The 20,938-nt window shown below is 39.4% G+C and overlaps 1 protein-coding gene across 5 annotated transcripts in view; it reads left to right on the top strand.

The window, feature by feature from the left end:
• The first annotated feature begins 393 nt into the window (after positions 1-393).
• The window catches only part of PHACTR1 (phosphatase and actin regulator 1), a 555,008-nt gene continuing 534,463 nt past the window's right edge, over positions 394-20,938 (top strand). Inside the window, exons 1-4 of one of the 5 annotated variants that reach the window (XM_072813922.1) lie at positions 394-713; positions 1,285-1,331; positions 2,039-2,185; positions 2,511-2,663. In XM_072813922.1, the coding sequence (XP_072670023.1) occupies positions 2,561-2,663 (103 nt within the window). In that variant the 5' untranslated portion in view covers positions 394-713; positions 1,285-1,331; positions 2,039-2,185; positions 2,511-2,560. The remainder of the gene's footprint in view (positions 714-1,284; positions 1,332-2,038; positions 2,186-2,510; positions 2,664-20,938) is intronic. The other 4 variants (XM_072813912.1, XM_072813916.1, XM_072813913.1 and 1 more) reach the window with 4 other exon arrangements.

The following is a 20,938-nucleotide window of genomic DNA, read 5'->3' as shown; positions in this document are numbered from 1 at the left end:
ATGATTATGCCTTTCATGAGCACATCTTCGGGTATTGTGTCTAAAAGTCTTTCCTGAGTCTTGATAGGGAGGATATCCAACCAAAGTCCTTTTTTGCTCTTGGGCTTATTTTGTTACATTCAGACAGAAAAGAATGCATTTAGACATATTGGCGTGATTTAGGCTAGAGCTTTGACCAAGCAATCAGAGGCAGGAAGAGGAAGAAAGGCCAGGGAAAAGAGGGAGGGGGTGAAATCAGATGTTCACTTTATATTTCACTCCAGAAAACAGCTCACAATTATAATTACCCACCTTGTTTTGCAGCTCAGAATAAAAGTGGCGTTGCACCAACCCCTACCCAAACAGCCATCGTGATTAGAAAGTACTCCACACCTTGGAGAACTGAGGAGACATGAGCATAATTTTAAATGCAAATTAAATTGAGGGGGTAGCAGAGAGAACACATAAAAGACAGTAAAACAAAACCTTTCAATTTTCTTAAATTAGCAGTCTAATGTGTTCTAAAGAGCAGCTCCACTCACATCTCTTCTTAGGGGTTGCATTTCATCACAATATAAAATGGGCAAATCCATCACTTTCCTCTGCTCAGTGCTCTTGAATTGAGATTGAAGGGAAAATTAGAAGCTGTTCATTTGGGCTCGCGTGCTCAGCAGCATTGCACAGCTTCATTTTATGCTCTGCGGTGTCCTGCTGCAAGAGGTCAACAAGTGCTGGTGAGTATCTGCTAACTTCAAGACTCTTCCTTTCCTGTATCTTTTTTAGCTACCTTTCTTTTTAGGGGGGGGGTCTCCTAAAAGATCTATGTTATAATGCATTTTTTTTAAGGCTGGGAATTTCAGGCAGCTTTTTAAGCTTCTTCCAGTGACTGATTCGCAGAAGGAAAGAGTTATTTTCAGCCTAGATGCTGGTGACTGATCTATGTATGTATTAATTATAACAGGGGAATGTTTAACATATGCTAGCTAGAACGGCCTTTCTCTACAACCCGTAACCAGCATTAGGGTAAGAACTGGGTGCCCCCAACAATTCCGAGACAACTTTTCTATCCTATTAACTATTTAATCATGTAATTCTGTTGCAATTGCAAATCAAACTGTGACTTGGGGTTATAAACATAAATTATTGAAGCCCAAATCCATTTTTAAACAACTATGGCACTTCTGTGCGTAAGAGATGGAAGGGGTGAGGGGGACTGGACAACAAGATGGTTACATGTCGATTTTGAAGGTGATGATTTTGTGCCCAAGTTTTATATGGGAAACTGGTCATTTTCTTCCCTCACAGTGGAGGATACAAAGAGGCTGAGGCTGGCGTCACCTTCTGTTGCTAAGGTAACATGCTCTGGCCATTTTATGTGATAAAGGAGGTCCAGTGGACTGTATACATTATTCATCGCTGTTCTAATCAAACAATCAAAATTGTTTACTTTCATCGGGAATTTAGTGAGATCAAAGACGCTCTGGCTGAAATTGTTCTTGCTTTGACTGTCGGCAGTTAGTCCTTGATTTTTTTTTTTTTTTTTACAGTAAGTATGATTTGCTGTTGGGGTACCTTTGGGTATTTTTTAAAGTTTTCTCTGATCAGATTTGGCTTCTTAAATTAAAATATGCACTGTTAGAAAGAGAAACGAATTGGATTAGCCTTCTGAGCTTGATTTTAATGACTTTGTCTTTTAAATTCTTTCCAAAAACATCCTGCAGAAATAGAGTATTTCTGCAAGTATCGGGGAAAGGCTACATATGCTAAAAAGAACCCAACAGGCTGAACGCTTTTTAATGAAGTGCATCAGCTTCCTGACAGGCTAGTGCATGATAATATTATGATCATTGCTCTACAGAGCAGAATTCTTTCTCAAAAGCAGCCTGGGTCAGGGGCAAGCAGGTGATGATCCTGTAGCACTTTATAAAATGTGCTGGAGGGAATCACCAAAAAGGAAGGAATCCAAGGCATTTTTACAACAAACATGTCAGCATGTGTCATAAACACAAGGCACCTATAAGTGGAGGCTCGGATTCCCAGGCGGTTCTCACTGTTCTAGGGGAATCGGAACTCCCGGGACCAACTGAGGATCAGTGCAGAACCGCTGACACTTAACGATGCCATTCATCAGACAGACCTTTTGAAAACGGATAGCATATGAATTTAACAGCCTAATTTCCGGTTAATATACAACAAGGAAAGACTGGTATGTTATTTCTCTTTAGCTTAAATCCTCTGAGTAGAATATATTTCTTTGAATGATGTTGATTAAATGTTGCATTTTCTCATACAGCAGGAAAGCGATGTTGAGGGTGGCTTTAGCATTGGAAATGTCAAATGATGGAGTATTCTCATGGGATATTTCTTATTCCAAAATTTTAAATATATATGTGTATATATATATATATATATATGTCCTTATAATATATAACAAATATAATACACTGTATATACACATGCTTATATATATATGGTTTTAAACATCTATTTGACAGTCTAACATATTACAGATTTGTTTTCCTTTTTCATAGGCATACAAGTAACTATTTTGTCTTGAAACTCTGCTTTTGGGACAACAAGGATGGATTATCCCAAAATGGATTATTTTCTGGATGTCGAGTCTGCCCATAGACTCTTGGATGTTGAGTCAGCTCAGAGATTCTTCTACAGTCAAGGAGCTCAAGGTAATAAAATGGGAGCAGGAGAGAAAACTCCTCTCTTTTGCATGTTGGTTTTATATTGACAGTGCAGTGTCTACTGCAGTAGCTTCAGCTCCACTGCAGATCAGTAATTGGGATTATTAAATCAATAACAAATCTCTACCAAACTGTTGCTGAAATTGCGGCAGGCGTGTAATAGAATGGATCAATGCAAACTTCTTGGATGTGATTAAAAAAAAAAAAAGAGCATTCTACTCAACTTTTGGCTCAAATGCCCCCTTTGAACAGCTATGTTAGAAAATAATTTCCACCTCCTTGCACCCAATACATAGGTATCTGGGAAGGTATCCAGAATGCTCCTAACCCTTCCCCCTGAAAAGGTTAAGTTTGCAGCCACTACACTTGAGGAGATCTAGGGCACTCTGACCTATCTGATTGAAATCCAGCTGGATTAGGGGCTCCTGAGATCAGCTGTGTGCTTCTAGAGCTGCCGTATCTGTTTTAAATCAATTCAGTTACTGCTCAAGGAATTGACAGTGCACTCGGGGAAAAGGAAGGAGCATGGCTGTTGTGAAGTGTGGCTGCTACGTGCATTTTTATTACATTTTTCAAGATGGTCAGTCAGGCTCCAGATTGCTTGCTCTTCTTGTTCCATGGTGCCTTGGGAATGTTTTGTCAGAGCATTAGAAAGAAGCCGGAGTGTTTCATGGGATCTCCTGACAGGCAGGAGATTTTTTAAAAAGTGGATTTTCTCTTTTCCATGGAATATTTAGAGTATTCGGTCAAGGCACCCTGATGATAGGCCAGTGATGCTCTGAGGAGAAAGGCAATGTCTGTGATCTTAAAGAGCAAAGTCGTCAAATTCTTGGGAGTCAGAAGCCAGAGCTGAGAAGGGGTGCTGTTTGGGGGATGCTGGTATCTTTGTTAGGTGGTGACAGGTACTTTACACAAGGCCATGATGAGATCTCCCTTGGCTTTCCCAGAGGTCTCCTCTGCACTGGCTTTCTCTCCCTAGCAAGCCAATTTCCCATGGCAACCTCGAAGGCTTGCAAGCCTCCTTCTCCTCTGCTTCCATTTTCCTGGGTATGATCCAGGCTTCTTCTTAAAGTCAGGAGGGTCTGGGAAAATATCTGGTTGATGTGCTTGGGTCAGTGCGCTCATCAGCAGAGCTCAAATTAGCAAAAGTGATACAACAGCTAATTTTCCTCGGGCCTCTGGTTGTGTGCAGTCAGCAAATGCTCCTCTCAGCCACCTCAAGAGACATGAATACCTTACTGATGTGAAAGAGTGAGAGGCTGGCCCGCAACCTCCAGCCCCTTCTAGATCTGCAAGTACGAAGATGCTAGAAGTAGATGGAGGAAAGGAGGGGCTGAGGCTCAGTCCGGGCTCCAGTCCCATGTTTAAATGTGACTGCATCTGATTCATTCGATCTGGGCGCAGCAGTAATGTTCAGTGGTGGGGTCATCTCTCTGAGCTGTGTAATCATTGGCACAGAGGAGAAGGGGAGTCGAGTTCGTTAACTTTGCCTTGCAGGAGAGACCATTTAAGGCTTTAAGAAGCCTGTGGGCTCCGGGCTTCCACGGAAGGAAAGCAGGCAGGGTGTGGGAGGCTCAGAGGACTCAAAGCAGCCTGGTGGTTGTCAGCAGATGGAGTTTGGGGGTGGAGTGGTCAGAATCGTCGCCATCCGTGACTGCGGTGTAGACAGCAGAACTGGAATGACTCGAAAATGCAGGGGAGGTGGTAGCGTAAGCCACCAGTGCTCCTGGGAGCACGTTCATTTTAAGGTAATCGGACCGACGTTCCAATCCAAGAATCTGGGACTCATTGTAAGGTTGAGGGGTCCCTAAACATCAACTAGGTTGATTTTTTTTTGAAAACCCCAGCCTTCCTGAGTCAGACATCCGGGTGTACAGCCTAGGAGTTTGCATTTTAAGCAAGAGCTCCAATGATGATAACCTAGCAGCACATCAGTCTAGGAGCTCACATTTAAGGACCAGTCCACCCAACCCCATTTCATTCCTTCCTCCCCAGAACAGGAACATTTTCCTTCACATAAGAGGCAGGATGACACAGGAGTTGCAGACCCAGGCCCCTGACCACAGAGGTTCAAATCATGGGTCTGCCACAGTGAACCTAGGCAAGCTCACCTCTCCCATCAACAGAAGTCATCATAGTGGCCAGTTCCTAAGTTAATAAGGGCCTTCAGGAAGTAAGATTTTAAGGCGCTGAAAACTGTCTGCCCCCTAAGAAATGCTACACATCAGCAAATCAGTAAAATAAACATCGCTGGCAAAAGGCCATCCCCTCCTCTGTTTGAAATTTCATAAGGAAGCCATTGCCAAACAAGAAGGTAGCCTGATAGGAGTTTAACCTCCTATTTTTTAGAGAAAAAAAAAAAAAGAAAGAAAATTTAATTTGACATGAATTGTAAAACAGTGATTATTTTCTGGTCACATCAAAACCCAGGTCAAAATTGAAAAATAGTGAAAGTTTGTCTTGGTACTCCCTCCCCACATAGTCCTCCTTTTCACATGAGAAGTGAAACCCCCCTTTCTTCCCTACGCCTTCCCCAGAGCCACACCACCGAGGGCCAGTACCCCAGTCTCCTTTCTGGACCTCTGCTGCCACTGTGACGTGGGGCTTGTCACTATACTGCCCCAGGTCCTCCCTGGTGTCTTCCTTCCACTTGGCACAGACTCCCCAGTCTTTCCTAGACAACCAGCCCCTGAACCTGATAAAAGGCTCCGCTGAGTGGGCAGAGGCCTGAGAACCACAGTCTGCACTCCTCCCTTTCAGAACCAGATGGATGTGCTTGAGTGGAGATTCTGAGCACCAGTGGAAAGGGGGCAGAGTGGGAGGAGGCTCTTGGGAAAGGCATTTGAGGCAATTAGGGTTTTTGTGCTACTGCTGAATCACAGCTCATGGCAGCTCTCTCTCTACCTGGCCAGCTCAGCCCAGGACAGGGGCATGGTAGGTTAGGTACCCCTGCTCTGACATCTTCTTCTAAAAGAAAGTCCAACTGGGAGCATAGTATGGAGCTAAGCACCTGAAACTTGAGTGACCTGGGATTTGACCCACTAAACTGGTGGGCGATCACTGCCCTTTTGAGTTGTTCATTCTCAAAGTTATGTTGGTTATTTCTGCAGACTGATCAGGTGTTCTTGCAGGTGTAAATTCTTTTAAAAGGGGAAGGAAGAAAATCTGAGTTTTATTTTCCGCATTACCATCCTGGATCAGTTTTATACTCAGATTCAGAAACTTCTTAGAAACCAACTCCTTCTCTAATAAGCACATGCAAAATGGTTGTCTAAGGCCATGATACCAGAATTATAGCATTTTTTACCCCATCACAGTTATTTTTCAATTCTTTTTGGAAAGTAGCAAAAGGCCTGCCCCTAAGAACATGCTTTTAGCTAGTAAAAGCCAGAGAAACCCCAGAGGTTGCAAAAGAATGACAAAAGCCATCCAATCTATCATGGAACAAATTCTTCTGAAAGTTCCAGAGATTTTCTAAAGTCAGTCATGAGCTCTGTGGAATAAAGCAGGTTGTTCTGTGGACCTTCATCTTTCCTTGGTTTGGTCCCCAGGTAAGGAAGATGAGTCCATGTCTCTTGGGGAGTCTGCTTTGGAAAGCATGATGTATTGCAGAGAGTAGAAAAAAAATCTAGGGTCACCCTGTTCATCATCCATCAGTGAAGGATACTCTTCCAATTAATCTGTGAGTGCTCCGTCACCAGTAAAATGTGCTTACCGAGAGGGAATTCTGTGAGGGTCTTCATGAACTCAAAGGGAGGATTCTTGCTGTTAAAAATACACCTGGCATAGAGAGCAGCCATGTCCCGACATCACCCACCTTCTGGGTTTCTGACAATGATGACTCACACACTCAACTTCGGTCTGTAATATTTTTACTGAACAATTGCATTGGGAGAGAAGTCCTATTATAAGATCACAAAACTAACATCAGGATTTTCATGTTGGAAGGGACATTATAGACGGTGATTCTCTTGGCCCCTCCTGAAACCAAGTGAAACAGAATTTGTGAGGGACAGACCCAGGTCCCAGAGCTACAGTTTCAAAGAGCTAATAGGCTATTCTGATGAATAGGTAAGAACCACTCTTAAGGATTGTTAATCACATGCTATTCAGAGGGTGGCCGGGAACTAGCAGCACGGGCTCCTTCTCTGGGCTTGTTAGAGATGCAGAATCTCAGGCACCCCAGACCTAGAAAAGCAGAACCTGCATTTGGACAAGATTTTCCAGTAATTTATGTTCTTTTGAGAAGCAATGACTGGATCCAGTGCATATTAGAAACACCTGGTGAGCTTTTATGGACTCAAGACTGGAGTCCCACAGCAGACCAATTAAATCAGAATCTTTGGTGGTGAGCTCTATACTTTGGGGATCATTTTAATTGTCCCTGGTGATTCAACTGTGCAACCAGGACTCAGAACTAGTGACCTCCTGTTTTACAGTAAAGTAACACATCTTGCAGCTATTCTTGCCTGGGTATCTTTCTCTATCTAGGTCCTTCCCTTAAATAAATCCACAGCATTGGAAAGGTGCAAATGGACTTTTTATAAAAAGGACTGGGCTATGTATGGGTGCTACCCTTTGCATATGCTTTGGATCCATTAATCCTCAAAGAAACTTTGGGAGAGAGGAATTATGATGCTTATTTCACAGATCAGAAAAGACTACACATTTAGAAAGCAGTAAAGTCAGGATTTGAATTCAAGTATTTCTGACTCCAACAACCCTACAGGTAGTGAAGGAAACATTCATAATGAAATCAACACTTCTAGATATGGTGAAGTTCAAGGTGGTTCCACCACATGCCCAGATCACACAGCTTATCAGATCACACAGCTTATAGCGAGAAGGTGGAGACCGGAACCCAACTCCTGTTACCACACACACCTATGCCCTCTCTGCTATACTAGGTTTCTTTTCTCCAAGATCGTCAAAATCCTCAGACAATTAAATTTCCTTCAAAAGGGAAAATATATTAAAAGGTAACCAATTGACTAAAGTCACTAGGCAATTAATTGTATGGCTCCTGCTCACAAATTTCCCCTCTTTTATCTTTTTAAATTACTCTTGGCATTAGAACCAGGTGATCTACTCATTTCATTATATAGCATCTTCTCAGTCTTGTCCAACGAAGGGAAATGCTGCTCTTGACAACTGATGAATGCCACAGTTAGTAGCTAAGAATCTTTTCAAGTTGTATTTGGAAATGGAGAGGAATTCATTTAAACCCTCTCTTTCAAACATCTTCTCTTGCCCACCCTATGAAATCTGTAAGAATAGCTGACTCTTTGATCTATAGCTCTGAGTTAAATATACTCTACACCTAAACTCTAAGCCTCTGGGACTTCTTGACATGGCCCCAAGAGACAAGGACATTTGGTAACACTTGATCAGTTGCAAGTCATTGACTACGGTCACCAGCACAGAATGTGCTCGTGCTATTTCCTCCCCTGTGTTTCATGCAAAACCCAACCCAATGTTGCCTTCTCTGTGAAGCTTTGCCTGACTTTTCTAGCCTTTTACCACAGCGTTCTGTTCATGCTTACTTTATAGCCTTTATCCTATTATATTATTCAACTTCCACTACTTACTAGCTGCAAGAGCTCACATAAATGGCTTCGTGTCTTTAAGCATCAGGGTTCTCATCATTTCTTTTTTTTTTTAAGATTTTATTTATTTATTCATGAAAGACACAGAGAGAGAGAGAGAGAGAGACAGAGACAGAGACAGAGAGAGAGGCAGAGACACAGGCAGAGGGAGAAGCAGGCTCTATGCAGGGAGCCCAACATGGGACTCCATCCTGGGACTCCAGGACCAGGCCCCGTGCTGAAGGTGGCGCTAAACTGCTGAGCCACCCTGGCTGCCCTCAGGGTTCTCATCAAAATGGATATAACCCTAGCTCTAAATTCATAGAGATTTTTGAGCATTAATGGAAGTGTGCTTATAAAGTGTTCAGTATATTATTTATTATTATTGATTAGTCATTGATGCTTTTGTTTCATTATTACTTAGGTGTCTGTTTCCTACCTAGAGAGCACTGATTTCCTTAAATACCATTTTTCTGGGTGCCTAGTATCATCCTTGGTATAGAGTAGGAGCATTAAGATTTAGTAAATGTCTCTATTGAACTCAAGGAATGAAAATGCTTAAATCTCCATTACAAAGAGATTCTCAGGATTCAGGGAAAGAACTTTTGACAATTAAAGATCTGGAAAGTAGAACCTTCTAGGATCTTTAAGGAATTCAAATCTTTAATTGAAAATAAGAGGCTGCTGAAGGCCAAAGGGAGGGGCAGGCAAAAACAATTTTCAAATACAAACAGGTGCAGGACATGGAAGAACATTATCAATTTTGCTATATCTCCCATAAAATAGAAGAAATTTAAAAAGCAAAAGCAAAAAGAAAACAACAGCAGGAGGGATTTTGTGTGCTATTGAGGAGCATTATTAACCTTTTACCTAGATTTAGAGGGCCGCTAAACAATACCATTCTTAGAAGAGCTCTTTAATTTATGATACTCTGTGATTGTTGAATTTTTATTCTGCTTAAAAGTAGAAGTATAGAATAAGTGACCAATGTTTACTTTGCTGAACTTAATTGACCTCAGTCCAAAAGCTGCTCTCAACATATTCAAGAAACTAGCTCTGAGTTATATCTCAGTTGAGATACCTTTCCCCTTCCTTCTTTAGATGCTTACTGCCTAATCCAGTGCTTACATTTTTTGGTTGACTAACTCTTAAACCAGTTTCCATTCACACTCCTGCTTCTGACCAGACTCAATGGAAGGTGGCTGTAGATACCCACCTAAGCCCCATGCTAGAGACACCTACCTTGAGAACCACTCACTGAAAGCCTGGCCATGGGGTTTCTAGGAGTCTTGCTAGGAGCAGATGCCTGGTTGTCTTCCTTCTTTTGGTCTGTCCCCTGAGACCTTCATGCCATGGTCTTAGATGTAGCTCATAACAGGACCTAGAGGTCAAATTGTCCCCATAAGAACTGAGGTAGAAATGGTGACTGGAAAGCAACCTGATCCCCATGTGAGGTATGATTGCCAAATGGATTATAACTTTTCTATTCACCAATATGATGTCCTCCCATTTGCCCCTCAGAGTCCTGCTAGGACCAGCCAGCCACATTCATCTTCATAGGGTATGTCCTAACCAAGTACGATACATGTAATTTCCAGACCTCTGTCTCTGAGAAGTGCTTCAGAAGACACTTTTCATATATACTTTCTAGCCTTACTTTCATGGCACTCAAGTCCTCACCCTCAACAAATACTTGCTTTTTGTCTTTTTTTTTTTTCTTTCCTCTAAAATTCTATCCAGGAAGCAGCATGCTGTGCTTCACTCACGGATGACAAGCTAACTACCAAGCCTTCCCTCCTAACCTCCCACACACTCCATTTTAGACCTGTAATTGCTCACACGCAGGCTCTCCAAACCTGTGTTTAATACAAGGAACATTCTGTGTGAAGGAGAGGGTGAAGGCAGATTAAGAGAAAAAATATTATGGAGATAGCCAGCCTGCCAATTTCATCCGTAGGTAGATGACCATAAAATGTAACCTTCCATTTCCAGAGTGTGCCATAGGAACAGGGCAATTCTCAGTACACAAAGTAGCATTCTTGGTGCCAGCAATTTACCTGCATGCAGTCTTCCAAACCTTTTTTGTGCCTTTGCCCCCAGCAAGCATCTGCTTTGCCATGTATTGTGACTCAGAGACAGAGAAGATGAGGGGATGAGAAACAGAAAGGGGAAAAATTATGTGAAAATACAATGAGAGAATTCCAATCAATTAATAACTCCTACTTTCACATAAGACATATGAGGGAGTCGATTATAGATTCGGCTCACACACAGCCAGCATCAGCCATGACCCAATTAGCATAAGCAAATCACAGGTGCTTGGGAAAGAATTCTCCTCATTTTCCCAAACAAATCTGTTTTCCTAAAAACTTTCAGTACCACCCTCTGGGACTAAGCTGGCAGAGGCAAGGGTTGAGAGCCTAGCTCATGAAAATCAGTTCATGGCTAATACCATTTTTAATATTTTAAGGAATATTTCAGTAAACAATTAGACCCCTACACTCATAAAAAACCACAGAATGAATAATGGTGGGAAATAGTACTTCTGAGGGACACCTGGGTGGCTCAGTGGTTGAGTGTCTGCCTTTGGCTCAGGTCGTGATCCCAGGTCCTGGATCAAGTCCCACATCAGGCTCCCCTCAGCCTGCTCCTCCCTCTGCCTATGTCTCTGCCTCTCTCTCTGTGTCTCTCATGAATAAATAAATAAAATCTTTTTTAAAAAAAAGTAAATAAATAAGTAGTACTTCTGAAATGTTAGGACTGAACAGAGAGACAATGTTGGAGATCTATGTATCTTTTTTCAACTATAAAAGCAAAACAGGGTAATATTGAAATATTTGGCCAAAAAATGGGAAGGAAAATCAACCCTACACAACTACTATTGACCCTTGAACCGATACAAGGGTTGGGGCAAGTACTGCCTATGAAGTCAAAAAGCAGTCTATAGCTTTTGACTCCCCCCAAACTAAATTACTAATAGCCTACAGTTGACCAGAAGACTTACCATTGATAAACCATCAACCAGCACATATTTTGTATACGTCCTATGTATTATATACTGTATTTTTATAACAAAGTAAGCTGAAGAAAAGAAAACATTATTAAAACAATCATAAGGAAGAGAAAATACATTTACAGCACTGTATTTATCAAAAAAAAATCCACCAATGAGTGGACCCACGCAGTGCAACCCACATTTAAGGGTCAACTGTGCATATGTATTATGAATATATTCGGCCAGTTTATGCTTTGCTTTTTTACTTTCTTAGTGGTATATTTTAATAAGTAGAAGTTTTTAATTTTGATGAAATCTGTTTTTTTATTATGATTATGATTTTATCCTTTAACAAATTTTTGCCATCCTGAACATTATGAAGGTATTTTTCTGTGCTATTGTTGTTTTTTTAAAGCCTTGTAGTTTTAGCATTCACATTAAATCTGTGATCCGCCCTAAGTGAATTTTCTGGATGATATGGGGTAGAGGAAGGATTCTCTTTATTAAAGAGAAAAAAAACTATTCTTATTACAACTGACATTTTGAAATGGGATCATTGAGAATAGAATATTTTATCTCTTTTCTTTCTTGTGTTTTCTCCTTCCCCCTTACTCTTTATAGTCTTTATGTTGCCCAGATCAAAAGTGAGTTATCATAGATGTGGTTTATATATCTTTGGAGTTTGTTCTTTACATGAAATTTGAACTAGGAAAGTTAGCGTTCCATTTTTAAGTTACTCTCAAAAGATTGAAGAATTCCCAAATTGGACTTTTTCTCAAAAAGTAATGATCTACATGGCATAAAATAGCAAAAAATCTAATATAGTTCTTTGTATACAATTGTGAATGTTGGCGTACCAATCCTAGGACTACTGGAATTAGAAATAATTGAATTAAAAAAAGAAATAATTTAATTTATTATTCTGTCATGTAAGGTTATTTAAAATGTTTTTGTACATTTAAGGTATTCTCCTAGATATTATCCACTCTAATATTCGTACTATCTGTCTATTTCCCTATTATTCAACTATCAGAAAGTCTTCAACGTCTATTTCTGTACGTAAAATTGTGTTCATGATCAATCTATTTGCAGCACTTTACTTTTGTTATACAATACATTAATGTCTTGGTGGATTAATAGAATTTCAACACACAAAGCACATTCATTCTGTTGGTCATTCAACAAATATTTATTGAGCACCGGTAGACTGCCAAGTACTAGCCAGGTATGACTCCAGCAGTCAATAAAACAAACTGAAACTTGCCTTTATGGAACTCACATTTTAGTGAGATTTTTTCACTTCAATTTATATCCCAAATATTTATTTACCTTTCTTTAAAATTAAATATTCAAAAAAATTAAATTAAATTAAATTAAATTAAATATTCAGATATTAACAATATGTCTGAATTATTTGCAGCAGACACTTATATGCCTATCAAATCGTGTGCCCCTCCTTTTCATAGTGTGGAGTTCTTTTGAGAAATTCCTATCCAGCCAGGAATTATACTTCCCACACCCTCTTATACCTTTGGTAGTGCCTATAATCAGTTCTTGCCAATGGAATGACAACAGAATTAGTGTGTCACTTCCAAGCCAAGGTATTTTAGAGGCGGGTGTACCTTCTCTACGCTCTTTTTTTTTTTAATTTTGTTTTATTTTATTATTTTTATTTGAATTCAATTTATTCAACATACACTGTGTTATTAGTTTCAAGGGTAGAATTTAGTGATTCATCAGTTGCATACAACACCCAGTGCTCATTACATCAAGTAATACCCATCACCCAATTACCCCACCCAGCAGCCCTCAGTTTGTTTCCTGTGGTTAAGAGCCTCTTATGGTTTAGTCTCCATGCTCCTTTTCTTTTTGCTGGCTGGTTGTAGATGACACGAGGCCCTAGGGGATGGTAGAGCCCAGAGGGAAAGTGCCAATCACTGTTTCACTTCAGATAGGAAGGGGGTCTAAAGTAACTCAGACTCCAATGTAAACAAAAAAATACAAATGTAAGGTTTATTTGATAAATTAGCATTACCATCGCATTGTTAATACTGACAACTGTCAATCTGAATAGGTTTGATGATATGATGAATATCATGATGTTTATCTGATAATACAATCATTATCCTTGATCTAGTACAATTTTGGAGTTGCCAAAAAAAAATGATACTGAAAGAGACAGTCAGCTATGCATCCTCCCGAAGGACAAGGCCAACTCCTAAAAGGAGATTTTTGCTAAATACTGAGGCCAACACAAAATTAAGTGCATCTCTTAGCAGTTACTGACTTTAAAAAAAAAAGTTGTGTAAGAAAATAGGAGTAATTTTGAGGACTCCATGGCCCATGAACCAAATTTGCATAGTTACAGTATCAAGTGGTTACTATTGGAATTCTGATCAAATTAGGCTGAGGAATGTGGAGAATATGGTATAGGAAACCATGTCCTTCCTCATTCTGTATAGTAGTGAGTGTAAACTGGGTCAAAAAAATATATATGTATGCTTCATATGCTCATATAGGAATAGAATTTTTTTCCCTCTGTGGGAGTTGAACCAGTGACTAGAAACAGAAGTGGAGGGGAGACTTTTCACTTTTTCACATCTGAATATTGTACCTTATGAATAATCACCTATTTAAAAATATATTTTTTAAAAAATGCACTGTAGCTTGTGAGAAATTATTAGTATTAGGGAAGATATTATTTTACTGAATTCAACAAAATCCATTATGAAAATCGGTGTATGAGAGATTGCAGAATTGACACCATAATTTAGTAAGTACCCTCAATAACATCCTTCTCCTAAAACCTATACAGTTTTCTAGGTTTTCACCTACAACAGCTATTAAAATCAGTGTTGGAAAAAACTGAAGTTAAAACTAACCCTCTGAATCACTATATACTAAAATGATTAATTAAGATTTTTTTCACTTAAAATGTTTTTAAATACTGAAGCACATTGTTATTTTTGCTTCATCAAAAAGTCTATGTTGTATCCTAATACATCCCTAATGTATGATATGCCAAACTTTTAATCAAATAAACAAAAAATTACTTGTCTACTTATCATCTTTAATTTATCTGTTAACTACATCTTTTGTGTATATTTTAGGGTATATAAAATATTCATACAGTACAATACTGACCCATAGATTAAGAAGTACATTTTGGGGAATGCAGGCTCAGTAAGCTTCTGCTGGTGGGTGGCTGAGTCTGAGTTTGAAGATGCATCTGTATCTGCTACAGAAGCTCTGATATCCCTGATAGGAGTAGTCAGATCAAGGCTGTCTCAGAAGCATGGTTTGAGATGAGACTTGATTGCTGATAGGATTTTAATTGGAGTTAGGATGAGGAGGACATTATAAAACAAGAAGACATAGAGGGAACTGACAGGGCTTGTTCAGACCACTAAAGCAAGTCTCCAACGGGGGTCTGGGCCCATTGACAGCAGCATCACTGAAGCCATGTTTAAAATGCCTTCCCCACACTTAGTAGATTAAAAGTTCTGGCGTAGTGGAGTAAAAAATGCTCATTTTTATCATGCTCCTAATAATTTTTAGGCTCACCAAAATTTGAAAATATCTAATTCCATGGAACTACACTGGAGGGCATGTGGATTTGTACTGCAGAGACATTATAGATGATAATAAAAAAATAAAAATAAAATAAAAAAAATAAAAAGCAGCAGTCAATCCCAAAAAAGGAAATTGAGAAATGGCTACTTTGAAGTATTCATCACAGATGGGTCAGCCATATTACTAATACTTACTTCAGTTTAAAATATTTGCATTTCCATGGCGTCCTGAGCACCCTGTTGTTACATAACAAAGAGACTTGAAAAGTTTCAGCCTCATTCCTTTTTTGAGTGTTGGACAGTGCTATTGTTTAATTACCTTTGAACTCTAGAAAAAAGCCCAGAAGGTCAACAATGTTGGCTGCGTGCCCCTCTCCTGCCTGCTTATCCTAAAGTTAAGGATATTTTAGGTATTTTAGTTAAATGTATTTTTCAAGTTGGTCAGTAAATGTTTCAGTTGTTGAAAAACCCCCTTGTGTCATTAAAGGCTCTTAGTCCATATATATTCTCAGGCTCTTCTGAGTTTCACACCTTTGTTACCCCTGATGCAACTGTAAGGTAGGAAGATAAAAAAAATGATGAATATCCTGGACTCCCTTTTTTCCATAAGCTGTTTCCAGGACAATGTGTCGAACTCATGGTGATCATTTTAATATTTAATATAATCTGAGTATAATTTTGCCTCAAAACATTTTATTCCAAAATGTCATGTTCCACGTATTATGTTGATACATTTGTAATCTTGGTGCATATATTGCCACTTTGTGACAAAGGGCTTGTGTTTTTATTTTCCTCCTGTGGAGAAAAGATAGAAGACTTCTACCAGGCTACTTTAAAATGAAACCCTGGTACCAGTTAATGTGCATCAAGATTACAATAAAAGCACATTGCCAATTTAAACTGTGTGTGCATTCCCTGCATTTCTCACTCAAAAAAGGGGAACTATTTGAAAACTTAGGTTTTTACAAATTAAAGATGACCAGGGCAACTGAGTGGCTAAGTCAGTTAAATGCCCAGCTCTTGATCTCAGCTCAGGTCTTGATCTCAGGGTCATGAATTCAAGCCCCAGGTAAGGCTCCCTACTCAGCAGGGAGTCGCTTCTCCTTCTGTGGCTCCCCTTGCTTGCATGTTCTCTCTTTCTCTCTCTGTCAAATAAAGGTGTAAAATCATTACAATAAAAAGTCATAAAGGAACAAAAATACATTTACAGAGCTGTACTGTAGTTATTTTTAAAAATCCACATATAAGTGGACCTGTGTTGTTAAAGGGTCAACTGTATTTTAATTTTTTTATACTTACTTTTGGTCACTTTCATACCTGTTCATATTTTTACAAAGTGATGTTGTGGCCTATACAAAATCAAGGTTATGAATGCAGTCTTTTCCAGGACTGACTGAAGAATATCATGTTTTAGGGCTGGGCTTCAGAGTAACGGATCTGATTTCACACTATGATTTCCCTTTCATAGTTTATGACATTAAGCAAGTTCTTAAATCTCTGGCTTTTCCCTTTTGAATGCAAATGAGAATACGAGTTCCTAACCCAAACAGTTATTTTGAGGATTAAGTGGAACAAAATGCATTTCACGAACTCTGGTCCAATATATGATTTGCAGGTAATACTTATGAACTCTTTTATAATAATAATGTATCTGTTTTCATCATGTTTTAGAAAAATGCAAATTAAAGAAATATATATGAAAATATATAGCTATAGGGGCACCTGGGTAGCTTAATGGTTGAGAATCTGCCTTCTGCATGATTCCGGGGTCCTGGGATTGAGTCCCACATCAGGAAACAGGAAACCTGCTTCTCCCTCTGCCTATGTCTCTGCCTCTCTCTGTGTGTCTCTCATGAAAAAATAGATAAAATCTTTAAAAAAGAGAAAGAAAGAAAGAAGAAGAAAGAAGAAAGAAAGAAAGAAAGAAAGAAAGAAAGAAAGAAAGAAAGAAAGAAAGAAAGAAAATATAAAGCTATATAACTAGACTTCATACTTAGGGACTATTGCTTAAACCAAGGGGGGAAAAGTAGGCTAACTGAAGTCTATTTAAGGAGTAACATTAAGTAAATAATAGATGACACTTTGATGGAGCAAAATCCATAAAAGTGATGTAGGAATGACTAACATTTGGAAACACTGAGCAAATAAACATAAAACACTAAGCAAAATGTCAAGTATCTAATATGCATTTAGTAAGGTTTAGCTCTTGTGTTAAATATGCTTTAGTTTTGTCAAGCTTCCAGTGGAAAATAGCAGGGCCACCCTGTCCCATCTCTGGTCCTCTCTGCCACCATTTATTCCTAATTCAGATTTCTAAGCTCCTTGAAAAAGTGAGACAGTCTGAAAACACAAGAACAAGAAAAAACAACAAAACTTTGGTTTTTTAAAATACAGCTGCCAAAAATCTCCAAAGAATTTTCTTTAAGGTTGGACTGCTGGTAATTTTCATCCTGCAAACTGTCTCAAAACATTAGCTCCACTGTACTGATTTCCTCTGGATTTACAGCAAACCCTAGTTTATCGGGTTGTGGCTTCCAGGTGGTGACTGACATAAGTCAGCATTTACCAAGGAATGAGGAAATCGATTTGGGAAAATCCACTTTAAATCATACTTCTCAATAAGTATTCGTCTAAGGAATGGTAGATTGCCGCAATAAGGAAAACAAAGAACATTCATGAAGTAACTGTTGTGTCTTCAAGAAGCTCAAAGACAACACATATAATGTAGTACAAAGTACTCTAATAGAAACAAACACAGGATCTGAAAGTTGGGAAAGGAAAGAATTCAGAGAATTCTTTGTGGAGGACTTAACGACTGAGTTTCATCTCAGGATTAGCATAGTAGTGGGGCTTCCCAACAGAAAAAGCTAGTACATATAGGTCTTCCCAGAAACAATTCAGTAGGGCCAGATCAAAAAAGTAACAAGAAGGTGAAGGTGACATCTGAGATTGAAGGAAAAAGCAGAGTTCAAGGAAAGAGACCTTGCATACGAGATTAAGAAATTTGCGGGGGGTGGAGGGGTGCCTAGGTGGTTAGTCAGTTAAGTGTCTGCCTTTGGCTCAGGTCCTGAAACCAGACCCTGGGGTTGAGCCCTGCATCCTGTATCAGGCTCCCTGCTCAGCGGGGAGCCTGCTTCTCCCTCTCCTTCTGCTGTTCCCCCTGCTTGTGCTCTCTCTGTCAAATTAATAAATAAAATCTTAAAAAAAAGAAAAAAGAAAAAAATTAGCAATCTGTAGAAAACACAAAGCCTTGGAAGGATTTCTAAAGCTGGGACAGTTTCTGGGCCAATTCATCCCCAATTTTGTTAGATATCAGAAACATACATTTTACAGCCCTGACTCAGATGCACTGATCAGAATTTTAGGGAGTCGGGTGTGGCAATCTGGATTTCCTTCTATTTTTAAGGGGTTGTTTTTGTCTTCTTTTTGCAGCTCCCAGATGCTTTGATGTAAATAGTATGAAGTCTAGAATTTGAAACCCACTGACTAGTCTCCTTCTTTACTTTTAAAATTCTTTTCTTTTCTTTTTAAAAGATTTTATATGTATTAGAGAGAGAGAGAGAGAGAGAGAGGTGAGAGGCAGAGGGAGAAGCAGGGAGCCTGACATGGGGCTCAATCTTGGGACTCTAGAATCACAACCTGACACAAAGGCAGATGGTTAACCGACTTAGCTACCCAGGTGCCCCTAATTCTTTACGTTTGTAGATGAGAAAAATAGAGCCAAGAGAGGTAAATAAATTAAATAGAATAAAAACCCAAGATTATATTCATTTATATTCACTATTTGCTGACAACTAACCATATTCTGGGAATTCACAAAATAGACAAATCCCTAGGCCTCAAGGAGTTAATCATCTAATATAGGGACAGATAAATAAGTAAATGATTTCAGGACCAAAAGATAAATGCTGGGAGGGCTGTGAGTTTTATAAACACAGAGGAAGGCACCCATATCAGAGATAGGTTAGTGTACGCATGTATGTTGGGGAGAGAGGGTAGATGTGTTTTCACTTTAGTGTCCAAGTCCAAGATGAGATGATGGTTAGTCAGCCTTTGCCTTAGACTTAAGTAGGAGAAAAAAAAAAAACATTCAGAGCTGTGTGAAATGGCTTGTGACAAGGCATGGACACATTAGGAGTATGATATGTTAGGGGAACCATGTTACAGAATGAAAAGGAAATTGGAAAATATTGGAAATTATTGGAAAATATGGGGAATGGCAAGAGAAGAGACTAGAATAGCAGGTGGTAGCCAAGGCATGAGCATACTTAGTAAGTAGGCTTAACCAAGTCAAACCAAGTAGGCTTAACCAAGTCAAACCTGATACAGAAGGCACTAAATTATCTAACACAGAGGAGAGCTGTTGTGAGATCTGTTTGTATCAAGACCACAGAAATAGAGGTCAGATTAGAGGGAGTGAGATTAGAGGTATAGAAAGAGAAGCAGTGGGGCACCTGGGTGGCTCAATGGTTGAGCAGATATCTGCCTTTGGCTCAGGTCATGATCTTGGAGTCCTGGGATTGAGTCCTACATGGGGTTCCCTGCATGGAGCCTGCTTCTCCCTCTGCCTATGTCGCTGCTCTTTCTGTGTATCTCTCATGAATAAATAAATAAAATCTTTTTTTTTTAAAGAAAGAAAGTGAAGCACCTGCAATGATCCCAACAAGACATAAAGACAGTGTGAAAAAGGAGCTAACTGATAGGGCACTTGAGTTAAGCATCTTCCTTTGGCTCAGGTCATGTTCTCAAGGTCCTGGGATTGAGCCCCCATGGGGCTCCTCGCTCAGCAGGGAGTCTGCTTGTCCCTCTCCCTCTGCCCCTCCCCCCCACCTGCTTATGCTTTCTCCCTCTCTCCCTCTCAAATAAATAAATAAAATATTTTTTAAAGTGGGAGGGGGGCATCCCTGGGTGGCTCAGTGGTTTAGCGCCTGCCTTCAGTCCAGGGCATGATCCTGGGGCCCAGAGATTGAGTCCCACATTGGGCTCCCTGTATGGAGCCTGCTTCTCCCTCTGCCTGTGTCTCTGCCTCTCTCTCTCTCTCTCTCTCTCTGTGTGTGTGTGTGTGTGTATGTGCGTGTGTGTCTCTCATGAATAAATAAATAAAATCTTAAAAAAAATAAAGTGGGAGTGGGGGGTGGTACTGACATAGTGACTTCAATAAGAGTGAGGGATCTTGGAATATTAAGAGAGTTCTTTCCAGATTATGTGGTGGTAGGGTGAGTAGACGGAAAGTGAGGGAGGGGTACTTCCATATGTCTTATGTGGACCCACTGGGTAGAGGGTGAGGCTGTTCATTGACAGAGAGAATATAAAAAGAAAATCAAGCTGGAGGGGAAAAAAGATATGCTCAATTTCAAATATACTGAATTTGGAGACCCTATAGAACGTCCAAGCATAGATGACCAGCAGGGAATAAATTCTATAGGTATAAGGCTTGATAGAGAGACATCTATATAATAATGTCACTGACTGCTTTACAACTATGTCTAAATATGTGGTTCCACTGGGCCTTTAATTTTCCTTTTGTATTTTCTTGGAAGACTGGGAGATGGTATAAAGGAAACATTTATTTTGTAAATTAAAGATTTTGACTGTAAGGACAATATTTTCTCTCTAGCACTAGTACTTAAAATTAATAGGCCGTTTGAAATATTTACATAAACCAAATGTTTGAAGTTACCAATTATTATTTCAAATTCTGACTTGTGTTTTTATAAGAAGCAAATTTTGAGTTGACACAAGATCATCTAAAGAAAACAAGTTTTTATTTTCTTTTAGATAATCTCAATGCAGTTCAATCTCTTCACAGAACTGTAGGCTCTAACAGAATGTTGCAAAAGAAGGGGAAGAAAAGAGATCCAGCTAGAGCTGTTAAAAATAGACCTTACTTTTCTTTTGAAACTACTCAGTAAGATCTTTTGTTACATTTAGTTAATTATGTACTATTTGGTGACTGAATTATGTACCATTTGATCGATGACAGGCAGAGAAAAAACTAGTTGGCTTAGCCCAATTCAGTTCTTGTCTCTGGAAAGCAAAACCACACTCCAAACATTATCTCCCAAGACTGATTTTTACATTAGCCGCCCTATCCTATGCTAGCTCAATAAT

This window comes from Canis lupus, chromosome 37 (genome assembly GCF_048164855.1).
Source record: "Canis lupus baileyi chromosome 37, mCanLup2.hap1, whole genome shotgun sequence".
Classification (NCBI taxonomy): Eukaryota; Metazoa; Chordata; class Mammalia; order Carnivora; family Canidae; genus Canis; species Canis lupus.
The sequence above is the reverse complement of the archived record's forward strand: the minus strand, read 5'-3'. Positions and strand labels throughout refer to the sequence as shown.